Here is a 23,076-nt window from a genome sequence, read left to right on the forward strand (position 1 = left end):
ACTTGGCTCCATTGCCTTTATTAGTAAAGTGCTCAGCCAAGAATTAAATTCTTATTTACTAACATGCAATACTAAAAACAAACAAATGTGTGGCCTATCGATAGCAAGAATGAAGACATGGCAACAATATTTTCATAGAAAAAAAAAATACAGTGTAAATTCAAGTATACACACAGAACTTCAAGTAATGCACACTTCCTTTTAGAAACACAAAATACAGTATTTCAAGTTGCAAAGAAAACAAATATCTGTGTCACATTCTTTGACATGATTTCAGAGTCAGCAGAGGACAGCGACTAGTGGTTTCTACTGTGGGTGACGTTTGGGTCATTAAAGTACATTCTTAAGGTTTTCAATAATCCATCTGGGAATAAAGGTACTGTATATAGTTCTGTGCATCCACTTAAATAGTAAAACATGTACAATTTAAAAACTGCTTTGACCTTCACAAAAATAGTTTGAAACCATAGTGACCTGAAATCCTCTAAGCTTCTGTCACAGTTGATTCACTTGATTTATATACATAATCAGTTTGGAAATACATAACTACATTGTGCTGAGCTGCTTCGAAGGAAAAGTTTGACATTTTGGAAAGCAAACTTAAAAAGCATTAAATAGGCAAGTTGGAGATCAGAATTACTGTGAAATTGTTTAGCCATCCGAGGCAGAGGAAACAAGCTGTGGGCACAGCTGACATAGTGAACTTATTTACATAACCAATGATAGAATATTAGCGTTTATCACATTCATGACTATCTTCTGGCAAATGTAAATCCAGTATTTACTCTGCTTTAGTAACTGTGTGATTTTGATCTACCAACTCCTAAGGGAAATATCTGGTCCTTTAGCTGCTAAATGCTCCACTGTTATCACCAGCTGCTACAGTAAATGTGTATATCTGCTGTTTGGTGCTGATCAGGAGGTAGTGCCTGCTTTTCAGGTGTCTCGGAGACAGGAAATGGTGTCATGAGAGTGGTGAGAAGGAACCAAAACAGATGTAGAGCTACTGGGAGAAGCAGATCTATAATTCTCTTAATGTGATCACTACTGGTCCATTTGTCAGATTGTTTCATGTCAGACAGGATCAGCTAGTGTAGCTACTTTTAAAGGTATCCTGACCCAGGCATTAGCATTTTTTAAGGTAAGTAATTATCACATTTTCATTTGTAGACAAAGTGGGAAAAAGAAAATGATGTGTCAGACTGTTTCTTCCCCTAGCGCTTTTTAAAATAAGGTTCAAACAAACTTGATATAAATGTTAACTTTTTTGGTCTTGTGATGTACTGGAGACCCCTTTAGATGGCTGGGATTGAGTCCAGCTCCCTGCTAGGCTATTAGGATGAATGTTAAATGTTTGGCTGTTTCTTTTTCTATACAGAAAGATCAAAGCAACTGTCTTCCCCTGGTCTTTATTCCTGTGATAATGAGCTTCTCATCTAACCTCTGCAAAAAAAACCATAAATAAGCTTATTTCCCAAAATGTCAAACTGTTTGTTTAATGATCTCTAGTCATTCCAGTGGGACAACAACTCTAATACTCAAGCAACAGTTTACACAATACAAAATTACTGGTAATCTCTATATGCATAGATGGCGCTTGAACAAGATAGGAATTCTGATGGACTTCAGCTACCAATGGTGCAGTAGTCAGTGGGTCCTGGTTTTCAGGACAGCAAAACAAACCAAAAAAGCTCTGTTGCTCAAAAAACAGAGAATAGAATGAAGCAATTACACATATCTAAGACAAAAAAAAAAAACTGGTCATCGTTTCATCACTGGACCTGCCAAGCACTACACATCCCACCAGGACAATCCCGTACCTCCCGAGCACGAACCCCATAAATTTTAGCTTTTAGGAGAGAGCCGTCTCTGTAGATTTTCAGGCCAGCAGCCATGCTCTCCATATAGGGGTCACACAGTTCTACCAGATGTATCCTCCATCATCTGCCTCACCTTCCTCCTCTTCCTCCTCTTCTGCCTCCTCCCCGTTGTCCTCCGCCTCCTTCTCCTCCTCATCTTCCCATCCCACTCCACTTCCAAAATCTCCAGAATATCCCATCACTTCATCTGTAAAAAGTGGATCAGATCAACTTAATTTCAGAAAGAAATTAAAAAAACAAGAACCACACAGACACGACAACACAAACAGGACTTATTTCCTGAAATAAGAACAATATTTTATGTCACTAAAGCTTTGATTTTTACTCTCTTGCATACACGAACACAGACAGCTGGAGACTTGATGGCCGAGTAGTCATTCCTGTTATATGTCTCTGAAGTCTGCCGCCTGGGGCATATTCACAATTGGTGCATTGTAATGTAAAGTCTCTCTGGGTAAGTCTGCATGATCACAGAAAATTGGCAAGCATGCAGACACATCAAGGACACTAAAGCTCTCCATCTGATGATGAAACATCACTCAGACCAAAGCAGAACCTAGTGGACTCATGTATATGGAAATTATATTCAAGGCCTTACTGTAGGCTTAGTTAAAACCATTTTAGCTATAGTTTTAGAATCTATTAATTGCCACATAAATAACCAGTCATAAATGTTTGGAGTGCACCTGTCTATCTTATTGGCTTATTGTGTTTTACTTTAAAAGCATAACAAATAATCAGTATAATCTGGAGTAGGGGAAAGATAAAAAAAATCATCTGTAGACATGCAAAACAAGTTTGAAAGCACATTTGCTTCTGCGTACAACACTGGAGCTACACAGAATCACCATCATAGAGCTCAGTCCTGATGATCTGGCCCAAATGCCATATTTTAGTCACTGCTTGGTCTGCCAAATAGAATGAGAGAAAATGTTGCTTCTAGTCCTCAGTTGCAGCAGAAATCACTCCACTCTTTTACTACGGCATGATTAAGATGGTAAATAAGACTCTCCATACAATGCATATATATCATATTTTCACTCAATAAAAAGAACTGATGAACACCCCCGCCTGCCAGGATTCAAATATGCTCCTACCATATTTGTTGTTAATAGATTGAATACCAGTGATACATGACCCTTATAAGATAGTGTAGTGATAAACAATTCGCCTGTCCAAACTTTTTCATGCGTCAAGCAGAAACTGTTGTATCTTTGGTTCAGTACACATAAATCTGCATTTTCTTTATTTTTCTTATCAAACCTATCCAAGAGATTTGTTCTAATACTCTGGACAGTGTTCTGGTCCAGCCAATTGACCTGTATTTTTCTGCAGGAAGAGCTGTTTTCCATTAGTGCTGAATTGCCTGTTTTCTTGTCGGTAGCTGATTTTGTTTGGATTTTGACTTTTGATCAAACAAAACAAGCAGTACTGACTGTATCTTGGATACTATTTTTCTTCCTCTGACACAAAACTAATAATTTGGTACAGCTCTTCTGACTCTAAAATCCACAAAGGGATTGAATGAGCGAAGCAATTAATTCCTGCACTGCAGAAAATGTAAAAACTTCTCAAGTTTGCAAGTGAGAGCTCAGAGCGTGTAAAAACAAATGGAAAACTATAGAAATGTAAGGAGAAAATTACAACCTGTCTAATCTTAAATATGAAAAGTGAAATTTCAAGTTTACCAATAATAAAAAGAGATAAAATAAAAATGGCTTGAGAAATCTATTTGAATAAAGCTGATTTTCATTAGAAACTGCCTAAAATCATCTTACTTGCGATAAGTACCTAACTTTAAGGATTTAAACAAAACACGACTTCAAGAGATGGAGATTGAAAGTATTTGTTTGCCATCCTCTTACCACAGTTGGGGTTGCCATGGATTCTGGTGCCCATCATCTCTCCACCGTGCTGGTCCGCGCACCAGCACTCCCCTCGGCTCTGGTCGCACTGCACTTTCCTGTAGTAGCCGTCCTCATCGCAGCTGGGAATGTACATCCCTGCAAAGACCCACACATACAAACACGCAGCCATTTCTTGAATATTGATACCCTGAGCACACACACAGCTGCCTGATACTGATGCTGGAAATGAGTGCAGCAAACGAGAATGCCAGCACGCTTTAGTGAACCTGTGATAAGACCATCAGTTAGGATAGAGAGGCAGCTTTTTGGCAGAGAATGCCATGGAGACAGTGAAAACTTTCCCTGTTTGTTTTACACAAACACACATATGTTTGGTGGATACGATTTGGTGATGTGGTGTGTTTCCTTCTATTGCCAGAGTGGCATATAAAAATATAGTGACAGCCTCTGTGACAGAGCTCCACTGTTTCAGCATCCCTCAGGACACTTGTCAAACCCAAAGCAAAGCTCTCTAACAAGCTCCAACCCTCCCCACCCCAATTCTGTGAAAAAAAAAACCAATCACAATAAGTAAGACGAGTGGGCTTCAGGGATTGGAGAACCAATCTCTAGGTCTGGAGCTGAAGAAAGAAAAGCCGCTGTGTTGTACAGTATGTTGAGCACGCAGTATGTAGAGCCTGTGTCGTGGTGTTTCTTGCTGGGCCAGACGGCCTTGCTCTGTGTCAGCCTTGCTCTCTCCCAAAGCCAAGTGCTGCCCCCTAATCCCCCCCCCCCCCCCAGCCTGATTAGGGCCTAATCCTAGCCGTGTGCTTGTGAGCTCTTTAATGAGCCTTCTACAGCTTCTTGCCTGCTGCTTCCAGTGCTTTGTTACATAAGTTCACCAAGAGACTCAAAGCCAATCTGAGGGCACACATCAGCTTGATGGCTGAGCTGTATGTCTTTGAAAGGATCTGAGTTAAAAGAGCAACAAGATCCTGCTCAACATATGTTCCTATGCAAGCGTAGTGGTTAAAAACCTTCAAATATATATTTAACAGCACAGTATTGTAATGAAAAATGTATTTACCCGGCTTCTTTTTGGCTGCCTCCTGCACTTGGATCCGCTCCAGCTCAGCAAGGCATGGCGGCTCTGTGAGAATCAAATGAGAAAAGTGATGACAGACAATACCTAAAAGTATTCTGCCTAAACTTTATCTGAATCAATGCTCTTCATAATTACACTTTTTGTCCATATCGATTTGCGTAAGAAGTCTTATATTTCATTCCCTTGAGGATGATCGATTGTCAAGAACTTGCCTGAAAGAACATATGGATGTAGCCCAAGAGTGACAAGAAAGCAAGCTGAACCTCAAGAACAGACAGAAATGGAAACAAAGAAGAAGACACTTTGTATTGACCCCCAATCCGATAAACCTTTCTCTGTACTTCTTCACAGAGCTGCTCTTGTGTTTGCACAAAACTAGGTGCATTATTAGATCTTCTTTACTCTATTATCAAGTCACACCGCAAGGAGAAAATATATAAATGTGCTGTGCTTTTAAAAAACAGCTTAAAGAGTAATATATTGCAGGTTAAACACTTGATCGATGGGTCAATCAGCCTGCAAATGAGTGTAGTCCCAGAAAAATCCTGTTGCTTAGTCAAGGTCAGATGGGGCACGTGTGGGTAGCTGAAGGTAAGGTTATGTGTGAGATAGCATCTATGAAGATCCTCAAGCTCCGAAAAATTTTCTGAGCACACCACCTCATTAATGTCAAACTCTTTTAACCCAGTTTGACCTCAAGCTGGCCAGGCAAGAAAATTAATGCATATTTACTTATATTAATAAGTGGAATTTTAACAAAAATGTCTCCGTTTTTCCACGTTAATTGAGTCTACTGTGATTACATGTTCATTAAACCTTACTGATCAGAGCGCAATGGCTCAAAACCAGTACAGACTGTTTGTGACTAAACAGAAATAGTTAAAAAAAACCTTGTCCAGCTCTATAAATAATATCTATGTGTTATTAATTACTACTGTAGTATAAAGAAGATTGTACTTTACAAACCCATATGGAAAAGATATATATAAATCTTATAAAGTTTGTATCTGTCTTGTGTGAAACTTGTATGAAAAGCATATAAGAGTGAAAACAGATATAAGATCCCTTGAAAAATTACATAAATGAAACTTGTATGTTTTGGATACTTACTAAAACAATATATGAAAGTAATGAGAAAGTGGCCACTTTCATGAGTAAATCATATAAGTTTTTACTATTTCTTTTCCATATGGGAAATAAACATAATGATGTATTCAGTAAGGCTTGAAATGATTAATTGAGGGTTCATTCCCATGAACCCTGTAGAGAATAAAATCAGATCTTTTTACAACAACACGACTCACCCCCTGCTGGCCAATTAAAGAAAATACAGATGTCTATCTTTTAGATACAGTCTGTATTTTATGGTAGTGACCAGCAGTGAGAGATACTGACAGCTAAAGAAGGCTTTTGAGGTTAAACCAAGTGAGGAATACATTTTCTTTAACAAGGTAGAGAGACAAAACTCATTTGTGGGCAAGCTTTAGGGAGGCATGAAGAATTACCTTCAATTGGTCAAAGACAGAAACACCACATGACAAAAACAGTCCCAAATTGGACAGCAGGAGATATGCCAATCATGATGGGGAGTTTTGTTTTCTTAGATCCGTCTACAGTTTAGTGATGAATAAACAGATTCAAACACATCTTATAAACTGACAAAGTCTAAAGTGAAGAGGACCTTGTGCTTTAAAGTATGTAGATGAAGTTAAAGAACACCATGTTAAATGTTATTGTTTTTTAAGTGCAAAAATATTCAAACTCTGGATTAAGAAAAGCTCTTTGCTTTCCCCCACTACAACATGCTAAGTGTGTCTGTTTTTAGCAGAACACTCTGTAGAGTATTTCCCAGAATAATGTTGGCCATGAGTGTGGATGTGAGTGTGAATGACTCTTTTCCTCTGTTGGCACAGTGATGAACTAGAAACCTGTTCACGGTGTATGCCACCTCTCGCCCAATGTCACAGATTGATGATACATTTATTTTACCACCTTCCAATATGTGGCCACATTTCAATGTGTTAATCCTTAATCCTTGACTTAGAATATCATGCTGTTTTTTTAACAGATTTTGTGTATCACACTTCATAGCATTCATGAGCAGCCCGTTTCATCACTTCAGTGCATACCCAGTGTTTCCTTTGATTAACCTAGCTTTTATTTCACCCGTTTAGAGCTTTGACTCAAAATAGACTCCGCTCTCTGTGCTTCTTCAGAGAAAATCAATCCGCTCACTTTCTCTCCAGAAGCAGAGGCACCACTCTGCTGTAGAGACCTTCCCATCCTTGTAGCTGTCACAGGAGTTGAAGAAGGGTCGGATGCAGACCTCATACTTGTCCAGGTTAATAGCCGCCAGCTCAGCGTGGTCAAGATACAGATCGTTGTTGGTGTCCAGCTTCGAGAACATCCAGCCGATGGAGTCCTTGCAGCTGGCCACCAGGCTCTTGTCCAGTGCTGTTGGTTATTAAAGCATTTTACTTTGATTTCTTTCTGTCTGCACAATTGAGTCGTAAGTTTGGAGGATGCAGAGAATAAAGCTGTTTCGTGCGTTTCTAACCTGAAGCGGTGCCAGCTCCAGGCTTGCCAGAGTTGTTCTGCTTCGCATTTCCATGAAGGAGTTGGAACCAGTCTCTCAGACGGTCACCCAGGTCTGCCAGGTCCTGCCCAGTGCAGCTCTCTGAAGGAGGAAAAAGGAAATTCCTACATTCAAAATCCTGGCAGACACTTAACAGCAACCTGAGTCACTTTCCCTAAAGGCAAGCACAGACTCAGTACTGCTTTATAATGCCCCTACAGTGAACAGAACTAAAGGGACAGATTTTCCTCACAGTAGAGTGGTTGTTGAGCTGTACAGCTGGGTTTTCACACTGTGATTTATTTAAGTGTGTGATGTGCTAATCAAAGAAAACATTATTTCGCAATTAACTCTGTGGCCGCAAATTGCTGCTATCCAACAGAAATCCACTCTCAGTAGCTAAGCACTCACTCAAGACTACAGACGAAAAGCAGGAGTAACATTTCATTCGTTGGATCAATCGGCATTTTCACATGCTCAAGAATCTAGACAATCAATACTGTTTGGCTGCAATCATAGATAGTGTACACTCTAAATAATTAATTAGTACATGATTGAAAGACCAGTTTAACCACAGGGTTGGGGGGGGGGGGGGGGGGGATTTCAGCTAACAGTAATCTCTGAAATTGGTGAGTATTGATGCCAAATATTGAGCAAGCATCGGGCTGAGCTGTTCTGCGAGGCCTATCCATAAAGAAGAATGCGTGTGTGGCCAACAGTGCATCATAACTTTCCTTTTTTGAATTATTGACTCACGAAGATTGACAGCGATGATGCTGGCTCCCAAAATTGAAATGCACAAACACGAAGGAGGTGAAGAAAAGACACTTGCCGTGCTTTGTGTCAGCATTCGTTATGGAAACGGAGGCTGTGGAGCAAGGGCAAAATCCGGAGCACATGACGCTCAGGTCTTTGCCTGTGAGGCAAGCCTGCTGCTCCAGCTTGCACTGTAAGGAGAGAAACAGACAGACAGAGCGAGAGAGGAGGATGCAGTTAAAATATTTATGGGGGTGACCGCAGGAAAAGAGATTGGTCATTCAGATGAGACACTGCACTTAGAGAAACACAGCAAAATTGAGTTGTCATTTTTTTGCTGTCTTCTCATGCAAGGTCAAAATTAAAAACTATACATAAATCAATAAAGTTTCCTGGCACTGGCCAGTATACAGTGATGCGCTCAAAGCGACGTCAGTCATTAATCACTTGGCCACATTGTGCCTTTGCACTCATCCTCCTGCTAACAGTGATGAATTGTGCTGCCCTGCTTCACCCACGTATATGTCAGTGTAGCAGGAAACAGCGCTTGACTGGCCTCATCTCATTATTTAAAATGATGTCACGTGTTTTTGGTAATAAAGCAAAAACAAATAAAGCAATTATGTTGAGTGGGTGCTTTTACCTCTGAAGCGTAGTTATGTCCATCAGAGCCACACACAGGTGAGGAGGCTGCCACAGGACAAGGCTTGCAGCTGCCTTCGTGCACCTCCATCTGCTCTGACTGTTTGCCTCTGAAATCCAACGCAAAAAAATAATATATCAGAGGTATCCGTCCATTTCTGACTCTAAGAACACAAGTTGGGAGTAGCCACAGCTCACTAACCGAGTAGTTGGAGCTAAATGTTAGCATGGCACGCTAACATTCTGAGGATCAAATTAAAGTCTTTCTAGAAATCTCACCATCTTGAAACAAATCTGAGCACTTTTTGGGGCAGATATTATAAAGCATTATCTAAATCTACTTTAATTTCATTGGTCAAGACATAAAAATGCACATACACAGAATCAGCAAGCACATCAGATAAAAGAAACATCTTCATGTTTGTCCAAAAGTAAGGCATTAAAAAGTCTTTTCCCTCACTCTGGAAGTAGTGATCTGGGGCAATTCTCTCGGTTCCAATTCTGGATTGTTTGACTGCCATGTTGCTCTTAGAAAATCTTACAGCTGAAGCTGATGCCATTACTTTCACAGCTATTCACTTTTTAGTCAATCATAAACTATCACCGAAGACTAGCAGTTTTGAGGTGAATTCCAGATGTCTGTTTAAAATCCAATATTTCTATATAGTAGCCAATACTTTTCTTTCAGACACACAAAATATAAACAGATTTTTTTTTTAAATGTTTTAAGTCTGGTTATTTATTTACTCATTTATCCTCTACTGGACTGCTGGGACCAGCTGGTTGTTGTATTTGTGGCTTTATAACAAGAGTGCCCCCTGGTGGGCAAACTCATAACAAGGTTGAAGGGTGTTTCTTCTTCTGATTTATCGGCTGCTACAAATGCATATAAAAAAGATCAGCAAAGAGGCAGTAGTGGCCAATAAGTTAGTCAGCCTCTACTGTATGATACTTTATCTATCATATAATTACAGCTAAACTAAAAGTTAAGTAGCTTTAAACTCAAAGTATGGCTTCTTCATAGTATTTCACTGGAGGTATTTACTTTTTGAACAAAACATTTCAAGCAACTACATTTTTATCTGATTTAGGTGCTTGATGAAAATTGGAAAAGGATTGCCAGCAACCGCAGATTCCTCTTCCTCAGGTCTTATTTCTATTAAGTTTGAATGCATTTAAACTTCCTTGGACAACAGAGTCTTCACAGTGTGTGAAATGTAATGTAGCAGCAACTGCTGCTGAATGCATTAGGTGGGATTTCTCAAAGTTGTGAGCAACACAAAACAAATTCCATTCCAGAAAGCTCAGGGGCAAACTTCTGAGATCCTCGTTAAAAGAAACAGAAAATTTTCTGTATAGCTACATGTTATAAATCTGAAAGAGTGAGTGAATATGTTTTCTAATTTGGATGAATTGGCCCTATAATATTTGCCGGCTTGTACAGGTCAAACACATAGCTACAAATCTTCTGTAACAAGCTGTTTTCATTACAACTCTGTCTCATTTAATACATCCTGCAAGCTACAAAACACCACAAGGCGCTTTTGATTATAACTGCTAGAAAGTCATAATGTGCCTGTTAATATTTGGATGCACCGTTCATGAAATCCCCCTCGGTTGCTTTGCCCTCACACATTGATTGACTTCATGTTTGGCGGGCACAAGCACAGGGCCTGCTGTACGACTTCTGCGGCTGCTACTTAATGATGCTAGGACGGTTTAGTGCGGTTGCGTTCCTGCTTATTACCCATTATTCGACACAGTCTCTCTCGTCTCTGGAGTGACTCTGTAAATGAAGCACTTTATTGAAAAAGATAAATGCCTGTCGCTGCAGATAGACTTTGCAGGTAGTAATAATTCACTCCATTAATTCTTTTCAGCCTCCAACTCTGCTCATTTGTTTTTCAGAGAAAGTGGAATGAATGGGTGAGAGAACAGATAAATGCTTCTCGCTGTTTCTCACAGACAACTAAAGGGTCTTTGTGCAGAGGGCAACATTTGAAATCAGAATATAAACCCTACTGACACATCACTATATTGGCAAAATTACAAAATTGTCCCTAGGACTGCTTTTGATCAAAGTATCTGGTACAAAAAATGATTAAAAGATCTCGTCTTTCAGCTCCATAACGCAATATTACAAATACAAGTGGCTAATGTTTAACCAACTGCAGCTACGTGCTCTGTCAGTCAGATGTGCATGTAAGATAAGTCACGACTATTATTATATGCAGCATATAGTGCTCTGAAATATGTGACAAAAGTATCTCGTACTGATTTAGAAAAGGACAACACGGGTCCATTTAAAAGATCAGCTCTTGCCATTTTTTCTTTAACATATCTACTAATATCTCTAATTTCAGAGCTTCAGCGCAAACCATCTTTCTCCTTTTGCTTCATATTCTGGTATTATCTCCATGGCGACTTTCATAAAGCACATTGAGGACCACATAGTGCTCACGTTTATCTGGGCCAGTGAAACTCCCCTTTCTGTTTTTGTAAAAGATATTTAAACTACACATTTAATCCTTGAGATATCTCAATATGCAATTTCAACATAATGTCTCAGTTTTTCTTCATGATAAAGAAATGCTGCTGTAGTAACTGAAATAATCTATCAGCACAACTTCAATTGTAAGAAATAAATGTGTGAAATTACTTTAAAAGTTCTCATAGCTTATTGCCTAAATAAGCCAAATATTCCATTGTAGGCAGTGTACAAGAAAAAGCAATCCCATAAATTTCTATAATCGATAGTGAAAAACGAACTTTTCCGTCATTTGTTTATCTATTCATTCTATACTGTAGTGAAATTGGCCACGGGGAAGGTCTTTATCAGTAAGAAAAGCTGTAAAAACCTATAAAAACACAGTTAAAATTCCAAAACGTATGCCCGCCTTCCTTTTCCAAAGTCATCCAATTGGCCGGAGTCTTACCAGGCCAGTTTTGACTTTCCTGTTCTAAAGCAGTGCAAAATATAAATGTCATTAAAGCTGTTTGAGACATAAAAATAAAAACACTTTTGCTAAACAACACAGAGGATGTTTATTTCCATTTAAAAGTTGTAACTCATAGCTTGTTTTCTACATGTCAGTGTTGCAGTGCAATTCTTTCAAATACCAGCAACACGTGAGTCTCAGCTGAAAACTTGTTTTCTTAACCTGCTCTTATTCATCTCTTCTCCCACTCACCAGCTGCCCAGGTTTTAGTCATTTCCACCAAGAAAGTGTTGACGTTACAAGTATTAATACATATTCTCACTCAACTTTATACACTTCCTGGACATTCTGTCACTTTCTCTTGTGTGAATCTTCCTCCCGAAGTCCTGAGCCATTTCTAACTAGAGCTTGCTCAGCAGGAGAGTTTAAGCTCCACTCATGGCACTTCACAGAGCCTCTTAAATTTGTTAGCCAATCAATTAGCCAATAATTAAAGCTTTATTTACATAGCCCTTTTTCAAGACAATAAAATTAAGGTGATAGTGATTTACAAATGACCTATGTACACCGAAACCTACAGAATTTAATCTGAGAACATTGGAAGAAAGTCCAAAATCAGCAGCAATAATGCAGAGTAAGACAGTAAAAGATTGGTAGATGGCCTATTTAACCATGACTTTTTCAAACATTATATAAAAGCTACTTTTTGTTCATTAACTCTTCACCTGATAATTCTAGTGCTTTTAACTGCTGACATCATCCTGTCCACTTGGAAATCTACGACACGTTTGAAAAAAAAAAAAACAAGCATCGAAGCTCTGCAGCTCCTCCTACCTGTGCTCCAGTTTTTTGCGATTGACACACATGGCCCTCTGGTAGCCCTGAGCAATGCACACCTTATGGCGACTGCACTTCACATTCTGGCATGGATCCTTGGTGGTGTCCAGGGCTGCAAACACAAAAACACGAAGAGTGAAAATCCAATGGTGTCGTTCACACCTAAGGTGTTGCAGTTTCATTCTCTATTTCGGTCACCTACAGCAGACAAATGGAGAGCTACCGGCTGTTTTTGTTACTTTTGACAAGGAGCATGCCTTCAGTAGATTTATACCAAACACTGCAACCCCACAAAAAGACAAAGCTGCTTTGCCATTTCAAATGATCCATTCTCACAAACCTCTCTCTGACACAGGCGTATACAATAAAAATCATGAAATGTGTATTTAAAAATATTCCACCAGTGTGAACAAATGAGTCCATTGATTATTTAGTCAGCACTACTGGGCGCCTAGCTGTCATTAGGCAGCCTATCATCAATAGTACAGCCTGCAGTCTCCAACTGCAGGCTGTCTGTGATTGCGAGAAAACCTGACAGCACTGATTGAGCATCTCTTTCTCTCAGCTTGTCACATCTCACTTCCCCCATGTCAACCTATCACTGTCTCTCCCCCGCTTGCCTTTTCTCTCTCACACAGAAATACACACTCCATCTTTGTCTTCCACGTTCCCATTCTTTCTATCCTCTTTCCCCTCCGCACGCTGTCTCCCTTAATGTCTCCTTCTATCTTCAGGGAGTTGAATTGTTCGATGCCAGTCTCCTTCCCTCTAATAGACTGAGATGGAAATAGAACTGTGTCCTCCACCTTTCTCAGCCAATGGTCAATGCCATCCGAAAGTGGATGTCACAGCGTCCCAGTCCATTTAACGCCTTGCCGGAGCGAGCTGGGAAAACTCAAAGGCACAGATAAATTTAAGAGTGAGTGGCAAGCGGCAGTCGGCAGTCGCTAGGAGAAATTTAAGTTGTGAAATCCTGAGTCAGCTTCGAGCAGCTGCTTTGTAGTCAACACGGTCAACATACAAGGTGGCTGCCAGCCAGATTCCTGCAAATCCCACGACTAGGTAATACTTAGATGCTAGGGAAGTATGAGGGAACATTGTACTTTTATAGAATCAGTGGATGACAAGACAACTCACAGAGAATCTAGAAATACTGTCTGCCTGTGGTGTTTTTGTACTATAAGACCATGCAGGAGACCAAGCTGCTGACAGTAGTTAATAAAAAATAGAGTCTGGCAGCACTTTTGTGCTAGCTTGTCCTCCACAGGCCTTTGTTCCACAATGTACGCTCTGTTACAGAGAAAATGTGTTTGGTCCTATTGGCTTATTATTATTATTATTATTTTGTTGTTGTTATTTTTCAGGAGATACAGTCATATAAAAGAGTTTTTCACACTGCATAGGGTCCTTTGAAAACCAGGTACATCTCATGATTCTACGTACAACCACCTTTAGCAGCAATAATTTGAAGTAGTGATGTTCTGTATTTATCAGTCTCTCATATCATTGTTGGGGAGTTTTAGGCCCACTCTTCTTTACTATATTGTGTCAATTCAATGAGGTTTGCAGGGATCATTTAGGCTCAGCTCTCTTAACGTTCTGCCGCTGTGTTTCAATCAGGTTGAGATCTGGATTGCAACTCCTTTACTGTTTTCTTTTTGAGTCATTCTGTTAAATTTGCTGCTGTGCGTAGGATCGTTTCCTGCTGCCTAATTTGCACCGAACTTTAGCTGTTGGACAGACAGCCTCACAGAGGAGTTCATGATCAACTCAGTGACTCCAAACGCCATTAAAATGCCAATCCAGTCACAAGATGTGAGAGTAAAAGCTATATCTGAAGCTTTTATATTTAGTTTTATGACGTTTTATGGACATATGATTTGTTCAGATACAACTTTTCACACGTAAGCTCTCCTGGCAACCTTTGAAACAAACCATACATTTTCATGACTGTCTTTCTCTACAGTCATGAACTTTAATATTTAACAGACTAACTTAGGTCTGACTGAGGAATCTGCACAGTCCAGCCCTGGGAGGGATTTTTTCCTTGCTCCTGGGAAGATTGCAGTATTGCTACATGTGAGGCATTTATATTGGCTTGTGTTTGGTGGGATGAATTTGTTTAAACAATGCAAGACATAAGCCAGATATATATAAAACACAATGTCTAGATTAAAGACCTGGGTCATGCTCCCCCTTTTTAAATAAAAAACATATTTTTTCTGTGTTTAATTCTAGTTGACAACAAATTAGATGAAGACATTTGATTACTTTTTGGTGTGGCTCTAAGAATTTCTAAAACAGTAATTTGATGTTTTTTTCTGAGATGTTTTTTCAGTGGCCCAAATGAGCTGAAAGGCATTAGTCACTCCATCCCAGCTGGGCATGATCATGTTGTGTTGGTGTCATATTGTACCACACACAGTTTAGAAAAAAAAAACAACAGAAAAAAAGCACTGGCTGTTACATACATGTGCGACTGAAATGATATGGAGACACTTGCAGAATAAACATTTGTAGTCATTAATATGCTTAGGAGTTTGGGGCATATTTTTACAAGTTTAATTTTGAGATTTTCCTAACTGAATGAATGTTTTGTTATATATTACTTTGCATAAAAACAAATTTACTTGCAGGTGCAGTAGAATCTAAAACACGAGGAGAAAAATCCCCCTGGTTCATCTTCACATGACTCCAGATTACACACTCTGCCGTTCTGTAAAACTCCCTCGAGCAACAGAAGTCGATAAAACAAAAACTAACCTCAAAGTAGAGCAGGATTCCAGATGCATTATCATTTCAAAGGGCAACAACTTGTAAATAGCCAAAAAGAAAAGAAAATGAATAGAAGTGGGATAGGGCTGGTATTATTTTTGCTGTTTGTCTTAACTGAATTACAAACCAATTTGTCCAAACTGTTCTTCTGCTGAGTGGAAATTCATGACATAGCATTTATATTCAGCAGAGAAGCCCGAAGACAGATAGCAAGACTCTGTCAGCAGCGAAAGCTCATAAACTTTCCGTCATTCCATATAACACTTTTTGTGACCACTTGACTTTTATTCGCTTCATCTGGTCCAACAGGTAGTCTGCTCTGTCATTTTATTTAACCCCAGCAGCTGAATAATAGACAGACTCTACTGCTGATAGTACATTTGTCTCCAGCCTCTCTTTTGATTTAGGACATAAAAGCTCAACAAAATTCACCCCAATCTGTCACCCCATATATCATTTTGACTATTTCTTGACAATAAAGAAAAAAAAAGCAAAGCTATCTAATATCTTCAGTATGACTCAATGTGTCACATCAGCTCTCCTTAGCACAAGTCATCATTCAAGTTTTCCCCAGGCTTTGTCTGGTTTGTCTTACATCATCTGTCACTGTGTATTTGCTGAGTGGTTACTATCAGGAAACTTTCATGGAGGCAGGAAGCAGAATTTGGTTTGTTTTACTGGTGTAATATACCATAAACTGTTCCCACTCAGCATCTGAGTATTCACTATGACCTCAAAGCACCTGAAACCACAGCTATGGGCTTTGCAGTGAACTATGCATTGCACCAGCTAAATGTTTGGTAGGAGATACCAAAAAAACAACAAAAACCACTAGAAAACACACACAAATTGTGTGGCGCAAATAGTAGCCCCTTCAGCATCCCTCAGTTGTAACAATTGGCTATTTGAGTCTGCTCAAACAAAGCAGTCTTGCAGTTCTCCTCTGAATGCATTGATTTGCTGCCATGTTACTGGATGATTCGATATTTACGCTAACCAGCAGTTGAACAGGTGCACACAGAATATCTAAATATCTTTCATTCGACCTGCAGTGCAATTTTTGCCATTTAGATTGTTTTGTTTTAAGTTATTCAGTTCTGGAGATATGTTCCCTTTCTTTTACAATCTAAATAAGTGGCACATACATTTGGCACCTATGCCTGTTTTTTTATTTTTTTTTATTTTGAGAAATCATGATCAGGATAATAAAAAAACAACAAAAAAAAACTAAAACACATCAACAACCAGAAAAAAGAACAATAAAAAAGTCACCAGCCATGTTATGACCAGTTTTGTGTAGGATCTACTTTCTTTTTACTAAACTACACCTGCAAACCATATAACAGAAGGAGACTTAATAAGAGTCTCATGTTTGTGAAAAAGTGACAGGATTTATGTTAGCAAAGAGAGGAAGGAATTTTCAAGTTAGATAGTTGTAAAATTATAAAAAAGCTTATGAAAGATATAATAATGTATTTTTGGAATCTTTGGGGTAACAGAAGCAAGCTTATAAAAAAATAAATATGTTACCATTTAGTGTGATTTCTTAACCGACTGGGTTCCATGTAGACCACAGAGGTTTATCTTTTGTCATATCTCAAAATGTGTGTTGTTTTTTATAAATTGTCCCCAGCTGGGACATACCCTGGTCATGCCACACATGGGAAGGAGAGCTGTTTCTGCTACACTGCAAGCCCCAAACCAAGCAGCAATGACCCTCCTTGGAGTGAGGAAAACTCCACCTGCTGTTGTGATTGTTCACTGCTCAGCTGGAAAATCTTCTTTAAAAAGTGTTACCTTTACTCCAAAAACAGACAGGAGGATAGCAACTGTTTGCTCCTCCTGTCACATGGCAGCATGCCCTGCAAATTGTGTGATATAACTGACTGTAATGTGGTTTTAGTCATTTCTGATCCATGTATAATCGTAGTAAGAGCTTGATTGAGATTAACAGTAAAAAGTTTGGTTCATAGTGGGTTTTGGTGGGTTTTGATTCTTTTTCGATTGTGTTCATAATATTTATGGACAGAATTACTAAGCATACCCCATAGATTGTGGGTTAAGGGTGCAATATACTCAGATTTTAAACCCTTCCAGCTCCAAAGATCTACAGCTCCTCCGTCTCCTCCCTTCTCTGGGGGAGCAGTTGTTAATTCCAGCAGTTCTTCGACATGGCCCCCACATCTCCTTGTTGTCTTGTCAAATCCTGGGCTGGAGTCCCAGCTGTCTGTATTGTTGTCTCATTCCCAAGAGCAGAAAATTTCCCACAGAACGCCCGCTCCGGAGTCCATTCTCTATAAGATTCCTCTGGTCTACCAAGATGGCGTCAGGGACCAGGAGCTGCTGGCCATCAAGTGGGCCTTGGAGGAGTAGCAGCACTGGCTTCTTGGGGCAAAAGAACCATTCCTAATTTGGACCAACCATCAGAATTTGATACACATTCAAACAGCCAAGCAACTCAATCCCACACAGGCTCTTTAGGCTCTTTTTTTTTAATCCTACAACTTTCATCTTGCCTATTGTCCTGGTTCCAAAAACGCTAAGGTGGAAGCGCTCTCCAGTTAGTTTTCCCACTCCTGCTGGTCGTTCCCTCCCAAAGTCATCAGGAGGCTTTGCACGCTTCTCCCTGCTCTCGGGGCATCCTGACCCAAATATGACCCTCCAACTCCTCCGACGTGTCCTTTGGTGGCAGTCAGTGGGTCGGATGTCCGTGAGATTGTTTCTGCTCGTGAGGTCTGTGCCCGGACCGAGGCCTCCACCCAACTTTCTGCAGGGCATCTTCAGCCCCTCCGTATTCCGAGACGTCCCTGGTCCCACATCCAGCTTGATTTTGTTACTGGTATTCTATCTGTTAACGGTCTAAACACCATCCTCACCATGTCTTCACGCTACCTCTTCCTCTACCAGTCTCTCCCCCTTTTAAGTTTGTCATGGCTTTCATCCCCCCCACCAAGAGACAGAGGTCGTCCACCCTGTCTTCCATGTTTCGCAGCTCAAGCATCGCATCACCTCCCCGGCTAGAACCGCTGTCTGAGAGATTCAGATGCTGTACCAACCTGTTACAGTGAAAAGAGAGCTGTGCATAAATGCAAATATGTTTATTTAATGGCTAATCTACGTGTCTACCCTCAGATATGGTCATGAGCTGTGGGCAGTGACTGAAAGAAAGTTTCCTCTGTAGGGAGTCTGTGCTAAGCCTTAGAAGATAGGATGAGGTCATTTGGAAGAGATTCAGAGTACAGCCGACTACTCCTACACATCAAAAGGAGAGTTTGAATTAGTTTGGGTTCAGCCATGTAATGGCGGTACCAAAGCAGATCCATGACACACTGGGGAGAGTGCATCTCTTATTTCAATTGTTTTATATTGGGGTCACTGGAGCCTAACCTAGGTGTCATAAGGCGAGAGGTGAGGTACACCCTGGACAAATCACAGGGCCAACATAGAGAGCAAGACAACCATTCATGGTCACATTCATACCAACAGACAATTTAGAATCACTACTTAACCTAACCCCTCTGGACTGTGAGAGAAAGCCAGAGTATTCTGAGAGAATCCATGCATAGAAGGAGAGAACATGCAAACTTCACACAGAAAGACAGATGAGGGATTTGAACATAAAATAAGTTTTGCTATTATTATAATTTTGCTATTATATTGCTTCTTGCAATAAATTATTCTTGGGGTGCTCAGGCACCCAGTTGTTAGCTCATGTATGTTAAATATTTTGGTAGGATGAAGGTTAATTGCACATCCAGCATACACAGCACAACATTAGCACACCCAGAGTCGTGCAATATTTACTTGTCTTTTAGGTCCCTTTTGGTCTCAACCAATTTGTGAGAGAAACAGCTGAATTTTTAGGTCTGGCCACCTAGAGCTCCACTATGTTTACCAGCTAATTGCCAAATTTGTCCGCCTCCCATTTGATGAAAAATAATGTAACGAGGGTTTACAAAGAGCCTTTTTCCCGAGAACAGCTGGCTGCTGTGGCATCTGGTAAACAACATCAGTAACAGCAAAGCAAAACAGAGTTGCAGGCTACAAAACAACATAAAGATCTGATAGATGCTAAAATGCCCCACATACTGATGGAATAGGCGGAAATTTACAATGACAGTGTCACATTTCACAAAATCATTGTTACTATATAACTGCTGACTCTAGCAGTTTTAAAGTAGCTGGTGGATTCATCTTAAACAAGGTTGCCAGGAAACAAATGAACTTGGTGAACGATTTCCATGACCTAAAACTGTGTCACACACTACTTCGCTGCATTTCCTTACAGAAGCACAGCCCGGAAGATAATGGTATTGTTTCAGATAATGATGTGCAACCCGCTCATATGTCAAGTCCTTATGAAAACCTTTTGTAGTTCTCCTGTTATTTATTGTCATGTCTTTAAAAATGGCACTGACCTGAGCAAAATGCATTTCCCCTTGTGCACAATTTGCATATATCTAGCTGTGTAACTGCCTCGAAGCAGCAGCTAAAAAAAAATCACACACATCTGTCATACGGCGCTCATATACAACTCCCACATGTGAAAAATGAAATTTAAACACTAGATTTAATTTGCAGTGAAGATCAAGTAGCTTTTCCAGCTCTACTCGTTTTGTTTAGAATATGCTGCATCGAGAATTCAGTTCAGGGCCAGGATGTGATAGAGCCATTATGGGTTTTAAATCCTCCTATAATCATGTCAACAAAAGCGACGCAACTGCACTGAGCCCCCGTGCAATCTATCAGAGATTATTATTATTATTATTACACCGCAATCAAAACCATTCCAGCTGCTTTCTTATCCACGATTAGCGTCGCCGCTGTTGTCTGCGCTCGCATCTGAATTCTTCACCGAGTATGGCGCCTTGCAGTTGGACAGGCTCATCAATCAAAAGCTGTCATCATCAATTACTTTTACATTTAATAAAGTACCTTAGCGGTTCTGGGGGAAAAATAAAATCTGCAGAGAGTGTGTTACTGGGCTGCCGGACATTTAAAGCATGAAACAGTAAATCATAAGAGAGACTGTCCCGTTTTGGTGGATTTCCATTTAAGTTCATTTTAGAAGACTCTTTCATGTTCTGAGTTTTAATTGCCAAGTTAGAGCAATTCGCAGCTACGTTTATTTTCTCACGATTATCACAGAATGCAAACCACAAGTTCACCTCAGTTTTCTTTGACAACACATTATGCTTGAACAATTTCCTGAGGTTGTACACGTTGACGTGTAATCACAGCCACCTTTTTTTCTCTTTTTTTTCTTAATCTAATTAGTAAAATGCTTCAGTAAAGGGACAAAGGTAGTCTAATTGTTCAGCATAAATAAAGGTTGAATATGAGGCTCCTCTGTTAAATCAGAGTCAGCGAGTGGGCAGCTTATTGTTTCAAAACTGCCCTTGAATAAAGAGCAGTCTGTGGAGCTGAGTTGATGTCTCAATTGGCTCACTTAAAAAGGCACCAGAGGTGTCTAAAGTCTCCGGTTAGGTCCTTTGTTCTACCCAGGGCTTGCAGGTACACCTTCTTGGAGTTCTTTGCTGTCTTGTTGAATTTGCAATGAAGAGAGCTCTGATCAATTAAGTCTGCAGAATTAGTCCCAAAGGGAGTTGTGATGCGGATGAAATCAATGGTATTCAAATAGAAGTCGCCCGCACTACAGCAAGCGAGGCGTTTTCTTGAGATTACATTAGTTATTCCCCTTGTTGTAGGCTAAGAACAGATGACTGGGATAACATCTCCAGCTGCTTCTTCTCACATCTTCTTCCTTAGAGGAAGCGTGGGTGTGGCATTACAACCGACCTCCCACTCTCACCTTGCAGCTAGAACACATTGTTAGGAGCTGCTAATTAGCAAGCGCGTGTATGATTAGTGCACATATACCCTGACCTGTTAAATGATTCATACCGCACTTTATTCCCCTGACCTTCTTAAAGGGATTCCTGTATGCTAAGATGAGAGTGACTGCTTTGTTAAAACAAGCACAGGAACCTAATCTGCTGTGATTTAAACTTAAAGGTCAGGCAGATACAACCTGACATAGCAATGGTTGACTTATGGTTGACAATGAATAACATTTGGACAAAACATCAATGAATCATAAACCTTGACATATTAATTTCAAGAAATGACCTGTTTACTGAGCAACACTTTAATATTCTTCAAAAATATGACTTAGAAATATGGCCTATATTACACATTTATGTTGTTTATTGCTTAAAAATAATCTCTCTGCCTGAAATTTTTTAGAGAAATCAGATTAATGTAAGTAAAGTTTCAAAACACTCGGATGAATCAGTGCAGCTTTTCCCCCCCGATTTACATAGTTAATCTCCGTATATAACAAAGAGCTTGTAATTAATTATTAACTTGATCCCATCCAATCATGAACTAATAGCAGACAGACTCCATCTTATTGCTTTTTTATTGCTATTTTGACATACCAAAGTCAATTTGAAAAAAGCAAGAGGTTTTAGACTTGGTCCCCTTTAAAGGAACTATTTAAAAGGCAGTGAGATCACAAGTTCATTTCACACAGTTGCAATAATTTTGTACGTGCCGTAGTCTCCAACCACTGTTTTCCCTAATGTGCAATTCCCCAATGATCTTATGAAATATCAAAGATTATAACATCTTTCCGGAGGAAAGGAGTCTTTTATGAGGAAAAAAACAAAACAGCGTTTAACTGAAACATTACACAACTGAACTTCATGTTCAAATTGTCTATTCCACCTCCACAGCTGAAGTTCTTTTCTCAGCTAGGAACAGACCCCACGGAGAAAAATGGAGCCTGGTGGGAGTTCTGAGTTGAGCCCTCAGCAACAAAAGCAATTACAGCAGGCTTTTCAAACTAATGGATCTGACTGAAGGCTCGGTCTCTCCTTTCCTGAATCGCAACTGTGTTCTCACCCTTCACAATCTCTGACACCTCACACCAGCGCTCACCACGAGCTGGATGACCTCAGACAACTGTCGCAGTTAAAAGAAGAAGTTGGTGCTTTGATAGCGTGTGCTGCACCATTTCATTGTCTAAAGGAGATGGCTAAAGGCAAAGAGCACTTAGCTTTTCATTATTTCAATATGAAGTATTGAGCTGTGAAAATTGTCTCTGAATGCTGTACTTTACCATACACATAAGCTGAAATAGACAATAGGCTTTAAATGAAACCACTCATCAATCCTCAGCTCTTCAAAGACAATCCTTTCCAATCAGATAAAATCAGTTTTTATGACTTACTTTCATCAGAACCAACATTCTCCTCCATGTTTTTGATGTAGTCATCCTGCAAGGAAAAAACACATTTGCATTAATGGCTTTAATAATTTATTCCAGGCAACATCATAAAGGAGATTTGCTCTTGGATTTTTAGAGGCTTAATTAAAATTCAGAATAATAGAAATAATCAGGGAAGATAAGAGAAATGCATAATTATATGGAAACTCGAACGGCACTTTAAATCAAATACATTCATCTCATTCATGTTAATTGTAATTGAAAAGAGAGAGTAAAGATGCTAAAAGTAAATAATGGTGCCAACAAAACCTTGGGAGCTCTTTAGCCCTAGGTTTAAAAGTAATATAAATAATAATAACTAGAAAGAGTTTGCCTAAGGCCCAAAAACACAGTGGTTTCACCTTGAGGTTATTATTTATTACCACTGCTATTTAAATTGTACTTTTTAGCTGATGACGTTCTTTTATACTCTATATATTATTGCAAGTC

General features: G+C 39.6%; 2 protein-coding genes across 2 annotated transcripts in view; one reads left to right on the forward strand and one right to left on the reverse strand.

Annotated features, from left to right (window-relative positions):
- Nucleotides 1–23,076, forward strand: part of sar1aa (secretion associated, Ras related GTPase 1Aa) — a 40,979-nt gene that overhangs the window by 9,380 nt on the left and 8,523 nt on the right. The window lies entirely within an intron of this gene.
- LOC146703302 (testican-2) lies at nt 3–22,645 on the reverse strand. Its single transcript, XM_085466475.1, has 9 exons — nt 22,591–22,645; nt 12,579–12,693; nt 8,807–8,915; nt 8,240–8,354; nt 7,390–7,509; nt 7,068–7,286; nt 4,815–4,877; nt 3,746–3,883; nt 3–2,067 (listed from the first exon to the last, which is right to left on the reverse strand). The coding sequence occupies exons 1-9, from the start codon at nt 22,616–22,618 to the stop codon at nt 1,922–1,924; spliced, it is 1,053 nt and encodes a 350-aa protein (XP_085322601.1). The 5' UTR covers nt 22,619–22,645; the 3' UTR covers nt 3–1,921.

Source organism: Copadichromis virginalis, linkage group LG8, assembly GCF_057382275.1.
Source record: "Copadichromis virginalis isolate Kocher_CV1m ecotype Utaka linkage group LG8, C_Virginalis_male_GT1.1, whole genome shotgun sequence".
In the NCBI taxonomy this organism is placed as follows: Eukaryota; Metazoa; Chordata; class Actinopteri; order Cichliformes; family Cichlidae; genus Copadichromis; species Copadichromis virginalis.